Source organism: Macrotis lagotis, chromosome X (genome assembly GCF_037893015.1).
Source record: "Macrotis lagotis isolate mMagLag1 chromosome X, bilby.v1.9.chrom.fasta, whole genome shotgun sequence".
NCBI classification, from domain to species: Eukaryota; Metazoa; Chordata; class Mammalia; order Peramelemorphia; family Peramelidae; genus Macrotis; species Macrotis lagotis.
In genome coordinates, this window is record NC_133666.1 from 193,924,281 (window position 1) to 193,941,552 (window position 17,272).

General features: G+C 36.9%; 1 protein-coding gene and 1 long non-coding RNA gene across 3 annotated transcripts in view; one reads left to right on the forward strand and one right to left on the reverse strand.

Annotated features, from left to right (window-relative positions):
* LOC141499734 (solute carrier organic anion transporter family member 4C1-like) overlaps nt 1-8,662 on the reverse strand; it is a 126,539-nt gene extending 117,877 nt beyond the window's left edge. The window contains exon 1 of the mRNA XM_074202409.1: nt 8,146-8,662. Within this exon, the coding sequence (XP_074058510.1) occupies nt 8,146-8,581 (436 nt within the window). The 5' untranslated portion in view covers nt 8,582-8,662. The remainder of the gene's footprint in view (nt 1-8,145) is intronic.
* A 3,563-nt stretch (nt 8,663-12,225) lies between these two features.
* LOC141502521 (uncharacterized) overlaps nt 12,226-17,272 on the forward strand; it is a 206,013-nt gene continuing 200,966 nt past the window's right edge. For both annotated transcript variants that reach the window (XR_012472574.1, XR_012472573.1), the window contains exon 1: nt 12,226-12,380. This is a non-coding gene — a long non-coding RNA (uncharacterized LOC141502521). The remainder of the gene's footprint in view (nt 12,381-17,272) is intronic.

Below are 17,272 nucleotides of genomic sequence, written 5' to 3' on the forward strand. Positions count from 1 at the left end.
TGATGCTTTACCTTCTCTAGGTATAATACTTCTTTTCATATCTTAATTGTTTTATACCTGCCTTGTACCCACAGTCTCTATCAAAGTATACTTATTTTATCTGTCCTAATAGACGTGCAATTCTTATGAGCATCATTACCTCATAGTCATTTCATACCCACGGCCTCTATTCAAGTACACTTTCCTTCAATTGTCCCATTAGAAATACAATTCTCAACATCATCAAATTATAATCAATTTATACCCATATTCTCTCTCCAAGTACATTTCCTCCAACTATACAACCATCATGAACTAAAATATTATGTAAAGCAAAATCACTTCATGATCTATTTACACCCACAGACTCTAAATACACTCCCTCCAACTGTTATAGAAATACAACCCTAATGAATTAAGGCATCATGTAAAGAAAAATTACTTCATGATCCATTTATACTCAAGCCTCTAAGAATACTTCCTCCAACTGTTCCAATAGAAATACAACCCATAAAGTAGCTGCTCTAAAGCATCATAAAAATTTCAAGATTGATCAATATCCACACCCTCTATTTAATATGCTTCTTTTAATCATCCTAAGAGAAATACAATTCTCAAAAGTTACAAGAATTAGCTTCCTATATAAGGAAGTATACAGCTATATATTATTATGAACATTTTCCCCTTTCCATTTACCTTTTTATGCATCTCTTGTGTATCTGATGATAAAATATTCTGTTCAGTTTTGGTTTTTTTTTAATCCAGTAAATTTCAAAGTCTCCCATTTCCCAGAAAATCCACCTCTTCCCTTCTAAGAATATGATGAATTTTACAGGGTAGTTGATTCTAGATTGTAATCCTAGACCCTTTACCCTCTGAAAGATCATATTCTAGGCCCTCCAATTCTTTAATGTTGAAGCACATAGGGTGTAATCCTGATTATAGTTCTTTGATATTTAAATTGCTTTTTTTTTGGTTGCTTGCAGTCTTTTATCCTTTAGCTTAGAAGTCTGAAAGTAGGGGTACATGATTTCTTGTAGTTTATTTATTTGATCCCTTTTGGGGGGTTATTGATGGATTTTTTTCCAAGGATCACTTTATCTTCTTGTTTTAGGATATTAGGGCAGTTTAACATGATGATTTCTGAAAGATATTTTTTTCTGATTGTGGCTTTCAGGAAGAGCAATAATTTGTAAATCATCTCTCCTGGATCTGTTTTCATTTTTTTCCTTAGAGATACTTTACATATTCTTCCATATTTTTAGTCTTTTTGTTTTGATTGATGGAATCTTGGTGTCTCAAAGAGTCATTAGTTTTCATTTGTCTAATTCTGGTTTTTAGGGTTTTAATTTTTGCAGTTAGCTTTTTTGTTTCCTATTCTAATTGGTTAATTTTATTTTTCATGAGTTACATTTCTTTTCTAGTTGGTAATTTTTACTATTAAAGGAATAGTTTTCCTTGTCAATTGGGCAATTTTACTTTAAAAGGAATTGATTTCTTTTTCCTTTGGTCAATTTTACTTTCAAAGATTTTGGCTTCTTCAGTCAATTTTTCATAATTCTCCTACATGACTCATTTCTTTTCTCTACTTTTTTCTTCCTCTCTTCTTTGGTTTTTAAAATCCTTTTTGAGGTCTTCCCAGAAGTTTTTTGAGTTTGAGACCAATTCATAAACACCTTTGAGGCTATACATGTAGGCATTTTATCACTACTTTCCTTTTGATATTTTTTATTGTTCTTATCAGAATAGTAACTATCGATAATTAGCACTCTTTTTGTTTCTCTGTTCATTTTGATAGCTTTGCTCCTGAGGCACAGCCAGTATAGTCTCCAAGTTTTTTATTCTGAGTCTAGGGATCTGGTCCTTGGCATTCCAATGTAGTTAGTTACCTGGCCCAGTCCCACCTATTTCACTAACATTTCTAGCCTTGAACTTTCCCCTCTGAGCAAAAGTTGAGACCCTTGCTGCTGGCCCTCTATACCACTGACTTTAACAGTCCTGTGGCCAGATATGAATCAGTATAACTGGAGATGGCCCTGGATGTGAGACAATCAGGGTTAAGTGACTTAACCAAGGTCACACAGCTAGCTACTGAGTCAAATATCTGAGGTGGGATTTGAACTCCTGTCCTCCTGATTCCAAGATCTGTGGTGCCAACTAGCTACTATATAATTCTAATTTATATAAGCTATTTGAAAAAATAGATGAAAAAGGAGTTCTGTCAAACTCCTTTTATGACTGTTGCTGACACCTGAATCAGGAAGAGCCAAAACAAAGAAAATTACAGAGCAATATCCCCAATATTGATATGAACATTTAAAATAATTTTTTGCAAAGAGAATATAACAAGTTATTACTAGAATGATATATCATAATCAGGTAGGATTTATACCAAATATGCAGGACTGGTTCAATATTAGGAAAACAATCACCATAAATGGCCATACAAAACCAAAATTAATAGAAATTATTATTATCTTCTAGATGCTGAAAAATCTTTTAACAAAATAAGCATCTATTCCTATTAAAAACACTAGAGCGTAAAGGAATAAATAGTGTTTTCTTTAAAATGATAAGTAGTGCCTATCTAAATCCATCAACAACCATTTTATGTATCTAAAAGCATTTCCAATAAGATCAGGGGTGGAACAAGGATGCCCATTATCACCACCACTAATATTCAATATTGTCTTTAAAATGTTAGTTTTAACTAGGAATTTAAATAGGCAATGAGGAAACAAAACTCACTTTTTGAAGATGATTATGATGACATACTTACAGAATCAAAGAAAATCAACTAAAATGACTTGAAACAATTAACAACTTCAGCAAAGCAGCAGGATATAAAATAAACCCACATAATCATTAGTTTTTCTATATATGACCAACAAAGTCCAACAGCAAGAGACAGAAAGAGAAATTCCATTTAAAGTAATTGTAGACAACAATTGTAATCTACTTGCTAAGACAAATGCAGAAACTATATGAACACTTCTCATACAAATAAAGTCATATATGAATAATTGGAAAAATGTCAATTGCTCATAGGGAGACTGAGCTAATATAATAAAAAAATGACAATTTTACCTAAATGAAATTACTTTTCAATGTCATACAATGTCAAGGAATATACCAAAACACTATTTTATAGAGCTAGAACAAATAGTAACAAAATTCACATGGAGCAAAAAAAGTTTAAGAATGTCAATGGATAACTGCTACTATATACAGTAACAGTTACCAAAACTGTCTGGTACTGGTCAATAGAGAAGTGGATCAGTGGAATAGAATAGGTACATAAGAAAGAGTAGCAAATAACTTGAGTAATCTATTGTTTGATAAATTCAAACATTGGCATTAAGAACTCCCTATTTGACGAAAACTGCTGGGAAAATTGGAATATAGCATGGCAAGCACTAGGCATAGACCCACATATTATACCTATATCAAAATAAAGTCCAAATGGATACAGGATTTGGGTATAATTTGTGATACCAGAGACAAGTTAACATACCAAGAAATACTTTATCTGTCAGATCTATGGAAAGGGGAGAAATTTATGACCAAACAAGAAACAGAATAAATAAAAATTGAAAAATGGATGATTTTGACCACATTAAATTAAAAAGTTTTGCACAGCAAAATCAATGTAGTCAGGATTAGAAGGAATGCAGAAAGCTGAGAACAATTTTCATGCTTTCTGGCTTGCTTTGATTTTTTTTTTTTTAGGTTCTTGCAAGGCAATGGGATTAAGTGGCTTGCCCAAGGCCACACAACTAGGTAATTATTAAGTTTGAACTCGGGTACTCCTGACTCCAGGGCCGGTGCTCTATCCACTGTACTACCTAGCCACCCCTGAACAATTTTCACAAAAAGAATTTCTGAAAAAAGAATTAATTTCTAAAGTAAAGAGAGAACTGAGTCAAATTTACAAGTCATTCTTCAACTGAGAAATGGTAAAAGAATATACACAGGCAGTTCTCAGGTGAAAAAATAAAAGATGTCTATAATCATAAGAAAAAATGCTCCAAATCATAATTGATTTGAGAAATGCAAATTAAAACAACTCTGAGGTACTATCTCTTACTTATCTGACTACCTAAGATGACAAAAAAGGAAAATGATTAATGTTAGAGAGGATGTAGGGAAACTGGGACATTAATGCATTGTTGGTGGAGTTGTGGACTGATCCAACCTTTTTGTAGAGCATTTTGGAAAATGCCCAAAGGGCAATAAAACTGTCCATACCCTTTGATCAAACAACACCACTACTATGTTTATATCATGAAGATATCATAAAAAGGGGAACTGGGGGCAGCTAGTGATGCAGTGGATAGAATACCAGCCCTGGAGTCTGGAGGACCTGAATACAAGTCTGACCTCAGACACTTGATACTCATAAATCACTTAACTCCCATAGCCTTGCAAAAATCAAAAAGGAAGAAAAGTAAAAGAAAGAAATCATGAGTAGCCAGACTTTAGAAAAAGCCTGGAAAAACTTGAAGGAACTATTTCAGAGTAAAATGAGGAAAACCAGGAGAACATTGTACATATTAATAGCAACATTTTGAGATAGATTAACTATGAAGGATGTAACTCATCTCAACATTTCAAAGATCAAAGAGAACCCTGAAGAAACTGTTACAGAAAGTTATATACATATCCAGGAAAAAAACAAACAAACCAAAAAATACCTATGGAGTTTGAATGCAAAACAAAGCATACTATGTTCATTTTAAATTTGTTTTCTTTTTTTCCTCATGTTTTTCCCCTCTTAGCTTTAATTCCTCTCTCACAACATGACTAATATGGATGTTAAACATGATGATACAAATACAATTTTTACCACATTGTTAGCTGCCATAAAGAGGGGGGGAGGGAAGGAAGGGTGCTAGAAAATTTTGGAGCTCATAGACTTGAAAATGGATGAATATTGAGAGCTATATTTTGCATGTAACTAGAAAAAAAATTATTTAAAAAAAAAGAATAGTCCAAGTCTGAGATAATATGGGCATTCGCCAGCGAAGTTGCAGTTACTATCAGAGGAAAGAAAGAGGTATATTTGAGAGATGTTGTTGATGCTGTTTAGTCTGTTTTCAATTGTGTCCAGTTCTTCATGATGCCATATTTGAGAGATGTGTTGTTGCTATTTAATTGTTGTAGTCCTCTTCAATTCTTTGTGATTCTATTTGGGATTTTTCTTGGCAAAGATACTGAAGTGATTTCTCATTTCCTTTCCTCATTTTACAGAGGAGGAAACTGAAATAAATAGGATTAAGTGATTTGCTTGGGGTCACCCAGTTTATGTGTTTGAAGCCTGATTTGGTCTGGCATTCTATTAATTTTGCCATTCAACTGCTTCAGACTTAGGAGATAGTGCAAAGTTGAAATTACAGGTCTTGGAAGGATTGGGTATGGAGATGAGATAGATAGAAGCCAAGGATGACTCCTTTGTTGTCAGTCTTAGGGACTAGGAGGAGAATGGAGTTGCTCTTTACAATATTAGGAAACATTGAAAGGGAAGAAAGTTAGGGAAAAGATATCTGTTTTGGAGATGTTGGCTTTAAGATGTTCAATAGACGCTGTCAAGATAAAATTAGGAGACCCCTGTTTTCCAGAATTAAATTCCAGGAAGCAAGCTATGCACTGAGTTTGGCATAAGAAAAATTCTTTGTGTTCAACTTCTGGACGAACACTACAACAACTCAATCACAGAACTGATGATTCCTGAGTTCAGGCAGGCACCATCAGGCCCAAACATGAAATCCTTTATGCTTCACTACTGTTGCTACACTACACTGTTTGATTCTCTATCTAGCCACAAATATATAAATCAAAGTTTAGCCCCACTGTCTGGGATCCCTGACTTGGGGAGGGGGCAGTAAATGCATCTTGTTTTCCTCCTTGATTGCAAGCCATTTCCCTCCCTATAGAAAATAAATGTTTTTTGTTAGAACAAATGTAATCCTTCTTTCACATGGAAATCCTTCAAATAACTGAACACAGCTATGCCAAACTACCTAAATATGACACCAGTCCTCATTAAATGCACTAAATTCTAGGCAATCATGACAAAATTTTGAGCCTTGCTCCAGAAATCCAAATTTTGTTTAGAGACAATATTTTTCATCAAACTTGTTCAATTGTGTCTGACTCTTCATGACCCCATTTAGGGTTTTCTTCGTAAAGATAGTGGAGTTGTTTGCAATTTTCATCTCCAGTTCATTCTATAGATGAACTGTGGCTATTCTTTTTTTAAGTCAATCTTTAATTTCTAAAACTCCTAACTTTAATTGTCATTAATGATGAAATATCTTTTCTCCTGTGGTCAATAGTTTTTTGCCCAAGTTTTCATGATTCCAGTAATGATTCCTAGGTTCTCTGCAGTGGTATCAGTCATCCCAGCATGAACTAATAAGTCGTTCTCCACAATCTTCAGGCAGCCTGACCTTTTAGTACTCAATTCGAGCATGTCTTAACCATATGAAATCATTTCCCTACATAGTCACTGAACTCTAGCTCTAACTATATTACTCATTCTTTAAACATATTATACACTTTTTTATTTCTGAGCTTTCCCCAGCCTACAACATGATCTCTTCTACTAAAATCTTTCCCATTCTCTCATTTGATTGAGATTTCCCCTAAAATTTTCTGGAATGAGCTCTTCTTTCTCTTAAATTTTCTATAACACTTCCATGACAAAGCTATTATATTCTGTTGGTTTATAGCTCACTATATTATATTAACCTCACTAGATTGCAGACTCCCTTAAGGTGGAACCTTAATTAAGACAGTTTTTAATTTAGCACAGTATCTTACAGAGATCAGATTTGCAATAAATAGTTGGTAGATTGGATACAACTTTTCAAATGGAAAGTAAAACTCCATGAGAGCTACCAAAAGTCATTCACCTCACCTCATTCTTGCAGAGATACATGAAGGCACTAAAAAAGACTGGATGACAAGCTATATGCAAATGCTTAAGAGAAACAGAAAAAAAATGAAAGGAAATAAAATTTAAGAAAAACAGGTAATAATCCTAAGGGAACTTTGGGCTCCAGGGATGTGTCAGGAGCTTACAGATATCATTATTTTTTCCCTACTCACTTATTAATGCTGATCACTTGTGGAATTATTTCCACTTGCTATCCTTTCCCACCTTTTATCACCAACGAGGACAGCTAGGTGGTGCAATGAATAGAGCACTGGCCTTGGAGTTGGGAAGATGGAAGTTTGAATCCAGCCTCAAACACTCGACTGTAACAAGTTGTGTGACCTTGGGTAAATCACTTAACTCTGCTTCACATCCAGAGCCATCTCCAGTCGTCCTGATTCACATCTGATCACTGGACCCAGATGACTCTGGAGGAGAAAGTGAGGCTGGTGACTTAGCACAGAAGCCCCTCACTCAATGTGCTTGTCATGGCATCACCTCCCTGATGTGATCTTTTTTTTTGATAGAAGAACAAACATTATTATTATTATTATTATTATTATTATTATCACCAACCTCTGTCCTTCAGATTGGAGAGTGGAGCCATGAACCCCAATTAAGGAGGGAATACCTCGGAAACTTCTCTGACACCCACGCTATTCCTCCCAAACCCATACACTTTTCAACTTCCTTTTGTGAGCTGTCTTCCCTATTAGATTTCATGCTCCTTGAGGGCAGGTACCGTAAATATATATAGGGAAGAAAGAGTTTAAATAGACAGAGCCGACAGACTGACAATAAAATTGATACTTAAATAATAAAATTAGAGTTCTCTATATAAACAAACAGATCTAGAAAGATAAGCTCCTGACACATCCCTGGTGCCCAAAGTGCCCTTAGGATTATTACCTGTTTTTCTTAAATTTTATTTCCTTTCATTTTTTTTTCTGTTTGTCTTAAGCATTTGAATATAGCTTGTCATCCAGTCTTTTTTAGTGCCTCTTATGTATCTCTGCAAGAATGAGGTGAGGTGAATGACTTTTGGTAGCTCTCATGGAGTTTTGCCTTCCATTTGAAAACTTCATTTATCCAGAAATGTATATATGTAGGTAGTCCAGTGCTTAGGACATAGTACGGTCTCCCCCTCCAAACACGCCTTCTGACCCCCCTCGCCCCCTCAGTCTCTCTGTTGCTCCCCGTCCCTCCCCCCGCCCCCGGGGCCCGGTTACCTTGCATGAGGGCCAGGAGGCAGTAGTGAAACAGGTAGCCCTTGGGGTTGTTGAAGCGCTGCAGGCAGAGCGGGGTGAAGGTGCCCCAGCCGCACGTGCCCTCCTCCAGCTCCAGGGACTGCGCTCCCGGCTTGGGGGGCGGCGGGGATGGTGGTCGGGGCGACGCGGACTGCGCTCCCGGCTTGGGGGGCGGCGGGGACGCCGGGGATGGCGGCGGGGGCGGCGGCGGGGACGCCGGGTTTGGTGGCCGGGGCGACGGGGACTGCGCTCCCTGCTCGGGGGGCGGCGGCGGGGGCGCCCCCTGTCCCTCCGGGGAGCAGGTTTGGGAAGCCAAGCTGGAGACGTCGCCCTCGGCTGATGGTTCCGTCGAACGGCGTTGGAGGCCGGGGCTGGGTGGGATGAAAGCCGGGTTGTCGATGCCTCCGGCGTCTTCCATAGCGGGACGAGCTCCCAGGCCTGTGAAGCGGCCCCGGTCCGGGGCGGGTGGCGGGCGGAGCTGGGCCGGGCCCTCCGGAGGCGAGGCTGCCCAACCGCGGCTCCCCAAGCCCAGCCCCTCAGCCGGCCGAGGCGGGCGCTGCCCACGCGGGGCCGCGCGGCCCCCGTGGACCCCTCTCCCTTGGGCAGGGGGCGGGGGCAGGCCTGCCTCCAGGACTTGCAGGAATTAGAGTCGTGGGACTTGCCTCGGGCTTGTTTCCTGATCTGGGGGACTTGTCCGAGTTCTCAGGAACCCCGCCTCCACCCACTCCGTGGGTCTCAGTAAGAGCACGACCCCACGTTCGAGCAGTTATTTGACCCCAGACTACACTCCAACCACTCTGAACGCGCCCTTAAAAAGTGACTAAAAGGGAGTCCATCCAACACACCGGGCTCTTCACCTTTTCCTCATAAGCTTTTCACACCCGGGAAGCCACAGGCAAAAACCAGCGGTTTGACAAGGGCGCTGCATTTCCCCCCCTCCCCCTCCCCATCGTCCCTACCTCTCTAATTTTCTGGCTGCCCAGGTAAACTTTCTCAGTTCCAGGTACTTAGAGATTCACAGAAACCTTGCCTCCCGAAACAGAAACAGAACCTCACTTTCAAGTGATCGTCCAATGCTACTCCTACGAGTCTACGCTGTCTTCTCACTTTTCAGTTCCTAACTTCCTAACTCAATCCTAAATCCCCTTTCTCCAAGATTACCAAAGACTAGTCTTCATCCTTAGGCTGCTATGCAACTTTTGGTACTGACCAACTTTCTTCTTTGCCCCATACTCTTTCCTCAAGCTTTCATGACCCTCTTCTCTGTATGGCCTCCTTTTAGTCTCTTTTTGCTGCAGCATCACCCATATCTGGACTTCTTTGTAAGAGAGTTCCCCAGCACTGTATCATTCAGTCCTTTCCCTCCACATTCTTATCTGCTCCAGTGGTTCAACTAGTATCTGTAAGTGAATGACTTCCAGTTGTACAGATATTCAGCCCCGTTTTTCTCCTGATTTCTGTTCTCTTCACCACCAAAATCTAATGGACATCTCCAACTGCTTGCCTATGGGTATCTCAAATTTAAATTGTTCAAAATATAAACAATTATCTTTGTCACCTATCACTATTTCCCAGCTCCTTTTTTGTTTCTAACTTCCCTGTTTCTGAGGAGCCTGTGAGTACCACCATTCTTCTAATCATCGGGTTCATAAACTTGGAATCAACCTCAATCCTTATTATTACAGCAACCCCAAAATCCAATCATTTATCAACATGTCTGGCAACTTTCTCCTTCTGTCAATTCACAGGACCAATATTCCAGTTCTGGCCCTTAATACCTCTGACTTAGCTTCTGAAGACTTTCCCATTTTTTTTAGTATAAAATGCAAATTTCTCAGGCTTTTAAAGCTTTTAACTGTATGATTCCTAGACTCTGAATAAGTTTTAACCTCTCTCAGATTCTGTTTTCTTATCTATAAAACTGGCATAATAATGAAAACTCTAAAGAGCTACATGGATCTAAAGAGATAACATATGCAAACTTTTTAAACTGCAGTGTAAATGTTAACATTATTGTGTGATTACAAGGATACCATAAATGATATTTGAAAGAACATGGAAAATAGAACTATGTAACTATGTAATTTTGTTTCAGTTTTCAAGAAAGGAAAAAGAATAAAATCTGAAAATGATTGCTAGGGAGTTTGACTTCAGTCAAAGACATCATTAATGAACTTCTAGAAAGGGTCCATGGCTTCATCAAAATTAACTAGCCTCAATTTCCTTTTCAAGCAAAATTACTAAACTAATGGATAAAGATAATGATGTGGATAACTAGTAGTAACACTTTTAATAAAATATCTCCTATTATTTCTTGTTAAGATAGAGCTACATGGATCAAGACAATAATACAATCATATGGATTCAGCATGAGTTAGATTGTTTAATAACTAAAGATTAGTTATTAATGATTCAGTGTCAATATAGCATATTTCAATGTGTATGTATGTGTGTGTGTGTCTGTGTGTGTGTGGCATGGACCCTATTGTCAATCTGGTAAAGGCTAAGTACCCCTTCTTAGAATAATGTTTTTGAAATGCATAAAATAAATTATAAAAGATTTCAAAGAAAAATAATTTTATCTAAAAGTTATCAAAATGTTTTTAAAAACAAGTTTTTGGGGGCAGCTAGGTGGTGCAGTTCGGGCATGTAGGTGGCGCAGTGGATAAAGCACCGGCCCTGGAGTCAGGAGTACCTGGGTTCAAATCTGGTCTCAGACACTTAATAATTACCTAGCTGCTTGGCCTTGGGCAAGCCACTTAACCCCATTTACCTTGCAAAAAAAAGCTAAAACAAAGAAAACAAACCAAAAAACCCCAAGGTTTTGGACTCCAAATTGAGATGCCTTGATAGAGCATTGGGATAATTTAACAAGATAAAATTTAAAAGCAATAAATATTAGACTTTGCACTGGGGTACAAAAAAAATTTCAAAAATATAAAACTTGGGGACATGATAAAATTATTAGTTTTTCTGAAAAAGGTCTGGAAATTTTAGTGGCCTACAACCTCAATATGGATCAGCAGTGTGATGTGACAGCCAAATACGCTGATAAAATTTTGGGCTGCATTAACATCTTGGTTGTAGCTTTCAGGGATAGAGAGGTAATAGTTTCTCCATACTGTGCCCTTGTCGGACCTCATATGTATTATTTAATTTGATTTTGGATACTGCTGTTCAAGAAGCACATAAACTAGAGATTGCTTATATTAGGACAATCAGAATAATTAAAGTGCTTTAAATCAATTTGTTTTGAGAATCAATTGGAGGAATTAGGCATGTTTAGCCTGGAGAAAACCCAACATAAGTTTTGAAGGGTGGGACATAGCAGTTTGTCTTGTGTGAAAAGCTTTCATGAGGAAGAGGGACTAAACTTTCTTTTTTAATTTTTGTGATAGAAGACAGAACACTATAATGTACAGAAATTTAGCTCAATGTCAACAAAAACCTTCTGATGACTTGAGATGTCCAAAATGGAATAGGTTATTTAGAAAGGTGATAAGTTTGCTTTTTGAAAATCTTCAAGAAGAGTTTGTATGACCACTTGTCACATATTTTGTAGTGGGGAATTACTTTTTTTGTATGACTTGGATTATATTTAGGCTGTGAGACCCTTCTAAACCTGCTACATTGTGGCATTTTGAAATGAATGAATATCAACACTGAATCTATAAAAGGGTTCATCATGGCATGCAAAAGTTGAATTTGACCGCCATTTCGAATCCAATATTCAGGAGTAAGTTCTCAGGAGAAGTTTAAAATAGAAAAGGCTAAGTATAAATGTAAGCTTTATGAAATAAACTTCTAATATACAAGTATCAAAGGCTAAAAAAATCACAAAAATCAATCAGTGGAATTTTTTCATGTAGCTAATACTGTGCTGAGAGCTAAAGACAAAAAAGAGAAAACTGAAACAAACAATACCTGTCTCCTCAAGGACCTTACATTCTAGCAAACGTCTGGCCCTTTTATAGCCATTGGAATCATTGAGATTAAAGATTCTATGTTAGTTTTGACAGTTGATCAGGAAAATCCCTACATCAAAACTCAGTGTCATAAAATCAGATCAGTGAGGAATGAGATCTAGGACATAATCCTTCTTGTCTTGTGTAAAAGCTTTTTAATTTCATGTAATCAAAATTATCTAGTTTGTTTTTAATGATGTTCTCCATCTCTTCCTTGGTCATAAACTGCTTCCCTTTCCATAGAGCTGATAGGTAAACTATTCCTTGATCTCCTAGTTTGCTTATAATATTGTATTTTATGTGTAAATCTTGTATCTATTTTGATCTTGGTTTAAGGTTTGAGGTGTTGGTCTAATCCAAGTTTCTGCCATACTAACTTCCAATTTTCCCAACAGTTTTTATCAGAGTTTTTATACCAAAAGCTGGACTCTTTGGGTTTATGAAGCAGCAGATTACTATAATCATTTCCTGCTATTGCACCTAGTCTATTCCACTGCTCCACCACTCTATTATTTAGCCAATTCCAGACAGTTTTGATGATTGATACTTTATATAATTTTAGGTCTGATAGGGCTAGGCTATCTTAGTTTGCACTTTTTTTCATCAAATCCCAGGAAATTCTTTACTTTTTATTTCTTCATATGAATTTACTTACATTTTTTAACTCATTAAAATAGATTTTGGGGGGATTTTGATTGTGAGTGCACTAAATAAGTAGTTTAATTTAGATAGAATTGTCATTTTTATTACATTAGCTCGGCCTATCCATGAGCAGTTGATATTTGTCCAGTCTTTTAAATCCAATTTTATTTGTGAGAGAAATGTTTTGTAGTTGGTTTCATAGAGTTTCTGAATCTGCCTTGACAGATAGACTCCCAAGTATTTTATATTGTTTGAAGTTATTTTGAATGGGATTTCTCTTTCTAGCTCTTGCTGCTGAATCTTGCTATTAATATATAGAAATGCTGAGGATTTATGAAGGTTTATTTTATATCCTACAGCTTTGCTAAAATTGCTAGTTGTTTTTTAGATATTTTCTTATGATTCTCTAGGTATATCATCATGTCATCTGCAAAGAGTGAGAGTTTTGTTTCTTCCTTCCCAATTCTAATTCCTTTGATTTCTTTCTCTTATTACTGAAGCTAACATTTCTTTCTTTAAAAAAAATAGAAAGCTTTTATTTATTTTGAGTTTTACAATTTCCCCCCCATCTTGCTTCCCTCCCCCACGCCCCACAGAAGGCAATTTCTTAGTCTTTACATCATTCCCATAGTATGCATTGATCTAATTTTAATGTGATGAGAGAGAAATCATACCCTCAAGGAAGAAACATATAGTATGAGATATAGCAGAATTACATAAGATATTTTTTTAAAAATTAAAGGTACATAGAAGGTCTTTGGTCTTTGTTCAAACTCCACAATTCTTTCTCAGGATACAGATGACATTCTCCATTGCAGATATCCCAAAATTGTGCCTGATTTGTTGCCCTGTTGATATGAGCAAGTCCATTAAGGTTGTTCATCACTCCCATGTTGCTGTTAGGGTGTACAAAGTTCTTCTGGTTCTACTCATCTCACTCAGCATCAGTTCATGCAAATTCTTCCATGCTTCCCTGAATTCCCATCTCTCCTGGTTTCTAATAGAGCAAGTGTTCCATTACATGCATATACCACAGTTTGTTAAGCCATTCCCTAATTGATGGACATTCCCTCAACTTCCATTTCTTTGCCACCACAAACAGAGCTGCTATGAACATTTTTGTACAGGTAATGTTTTTACCCTTTTTCATAAAGAAGCTAATATTTCTAACACAATATTGAATAGTAGTGGTGATAACAGGAATCCTTGTCTCATTCCCTGATCTTATTGGGAATGTCTCTAGCTTATCCCCATTGCATATAATATTTGTTGATGGTTTCAGATAGATACTGCTTATTATTCTAAGGAGCAATCCATTTGTTCCTATGCTCTTTAGTGTTTTTAGTAGGAATGGATGCTGTATTTTGTCAAAGCCTTTTACAGAATTTATTGATATAGTCATATGATTTCTGATAGGTTTGTTATTGATGTAGTTAATTTTTTCCTAATTTTGCTTTCCTAATATCGAAGCAACTTTGCATTCCTGGGATAAATCCTAAGTCATAGTGTATTATCCTAGTGATAAATTTTTGTAATTGCTTTCCTAAGATTTTAGGTAAGATTTTTGCATCTATATTCATCAAGGAGATAGATATATAATTTTCTTTCTCTGTTTTAACTCTTCCTGGTTTAGGTATCAGCACCATATTGGTGTCATAGAAAGAGTAAGAATTCCATCCTCACTTATTTTGCTAAAAGAGTTTATATAGAATTGGAAACAATTGTTCTTTAAATGTTTGATAGAATTCACTTGTGAATCCATCTGGCCCTGGAGATTTTTTTCTTAGGAATTCAATAATGACTTTCAGAATTTCTTTTTCTGAGATAAGGTTATTTAAATATTTAATTTCCTCTTCATTTACAGTGGGCAACATATTTTTGTAAACATTCATTTCACTTAGATTATCCAATTTATTAACATACAGTTGGACAAAATAATTCTGCATTGTTGCTTTAATTTCCTACTCATTGGTGGTGAGTTCACCTTTTTCATTTATGATAGTGGTAATTTGGTTTTCTACTTTCTTTTTTAAAATAAAATTAACCAGAGGTTTATCTATTTTATTATTTTTTCCTTAAAACCAACTCTTGGTCTTCTTTATTAATTCTATAGTTTTCTTGTTTTTGATTTTATTAATTTCTCCTTTAATTTTTAGAATTTCTAATTTGGTATTTATTTGGGGGGGGTTTAATTTGTTCTTTCTCTAATTTCTTTAGTTGCATGCTTAATTCATTGATTTCCTCTTTCTCCAATTTATTCATGTAAGCATTTTTTTTTTAGGTTTTTTCAAGGCAATGGGGTTAAGTGGCTTGCCCAAGCCACATGGCTAGGTAATTATTAAGTGTCTGAGGTCAGATTTGAACTCAGGTACTCCTGACTCCAGGACCGGTGCTCTGTCCACTGTGCCACCTAGCTGCCCCTCATGTAAGCATTTAAAGATATAACATATCCCCTGACAACTGCCCTGGCTGTATTCCTTAAGTTTTGGTATGTTGTCTCATAATTATCATTATCTAGGAAGAACTTATTGATTCTTTCAATAATTTGCTGTTTGGTCCACTCATTCTTTAAAATGAGATTATTTAGTTTCAAATTAGTTTTAGGTCTATCTCTCCCTGGCCCTTTATGGCATGTGTTTATTATTGCATTATGATCTGAGAAGGATATATTCACTACTTCTTCCTTTTTGCATTTGATTATTAGGTTTTTTTATGACCTACTACATGGTACTGCAGGGAAAAAAGTATATTCCTTTCTATCCCCATTCACCTTTCTCCAAAGGTCTATCATATCTAGGTTTTCTAACATTCTATTTACCTCCTTAACTTCCTTCGTGTTTATTTTATAGTTAGATTTACCTAAATCTGAGAGCAGGAGGTTGAAGTCTCCCACAAGTAGAGTTTTGCTGTCTATGTCATCCTATAACTCATTCAACTTCTCCTCTAAAAATTTGGATGCTATACCACTTGGTGCATACATATATTTAGTACTGAAATTGCTTCATTATCTATGGTACCCTTTAGGAGGATATAGTTTCCTTATATCCTTAATGAGAACTATTTTTGCAGCTGCTTTGTCTGAGATAAGGATTGCTATCCCTGCTTTTTTCACTTCAGCTGAAGCAAAATATATTTTACTCCAACCTTTTACATTTACTCTATATGTATCTCTGCTTCAAATGAGTTTCTTGTAAGCAATATATTGTAGGATTCTATTTTTTAAACCAGTCTGCTATTCGCTTATGTTTTATGGGAGAGTTCATCCCATTCATTTCAAAGTTATAATTACTAACTCTTTATTGCCCTACATATTATCTTCCCTCTGTTTATGTTTCCTCTTTTTTCACCTTATCCATATTCTCCAGTATTTTGTTTCTGAATACCACCACCTTCAGTATATTTGTCCCCTTGTATCCAATCCTCCCCTTTATTTCCTGTTTCCCTTTGCCCCCTCTTTCTTCTGTTAGTTCCTCTTTTCCTCCCCCTCTTACCCTTTTGGTACTTGAAAGGTAAGATGAATTTCTCAACTTTACTAATCTCCATTTCTTTGCCACCACAAACAGGCCTGCTACGAATATTTTTGTACAAGTGATATTTTTATCCTTTTTCATAATCTCTTCAGGGTATAGACCTAGTAGTGGGGTAAATTCTGTTTCTGAAGGAGTTTTCCATTTGCCCAAGTGTAGTTTTGAGAGAATTATTTTCTTTTTGTATTTGTCCAATTGTATTTTTTTTTAGGTGTTTTGCAAGGTAATGGGGTTAAGTGGCTTGCCCAAGACCACACAGGTAGGTAATTATTAACTGTTTGAGGCCGGATTTGAACTCAGGTACTCCAGGATCAGTGCTCTATCCACTGCACCACCTAGCCATCCCCCAATTGTATTGCTGCCCCCCCAATTGTATTTTCCAAGGATTTGTTTTCTTGTTGCAAGATGTTAATTTTCTCTTGCAAGGTGTTAATTTTCCCTTGAGTTTCTTTTTCCAATTTTCCAATTGTTTTTTAAACTCCTTCCTTATTTCTTTTAGGAAGTCTTTCTGGCCTCGAGACGAGTTCATATTTTCCTCAGAAGTTCTAGATCTCTCTGAGTCAGGGTCTTTACCTTCTAGGTAGTTTTCTATGACCACCCCTCACCCCCTTTCTGCTGGCCTTTCTTCATTTTCCTAAAATCTTGTGTTGGGAAATGGGCTGGTTCACGGGTTTGCTCTTGAGATCCCTAGAGGCTTCACCCACTGGGTTTAGCAAATTAAGTGGGTTGGCCAGTAGGGGATGCTGGTTGCTTTCTCTGGATTGTCTGTGTCTTGATTTGAGGCCACTCCCTAGACCTGGAATAGGTGGCAGCAGGGTCTGAATTATCCTTGAACTATGTGGACTATGCCCTGGGGTGAAAAATGTTAATCTTCCTTTTCAGCTCTGGGAGCTTTGCAGCCCACACCTGAGCCTGGGGGGAAAGGGTGGGGGTTGTTACCATGTTTGATCTGGGAAGAGTACTCTGCTAAAAGTA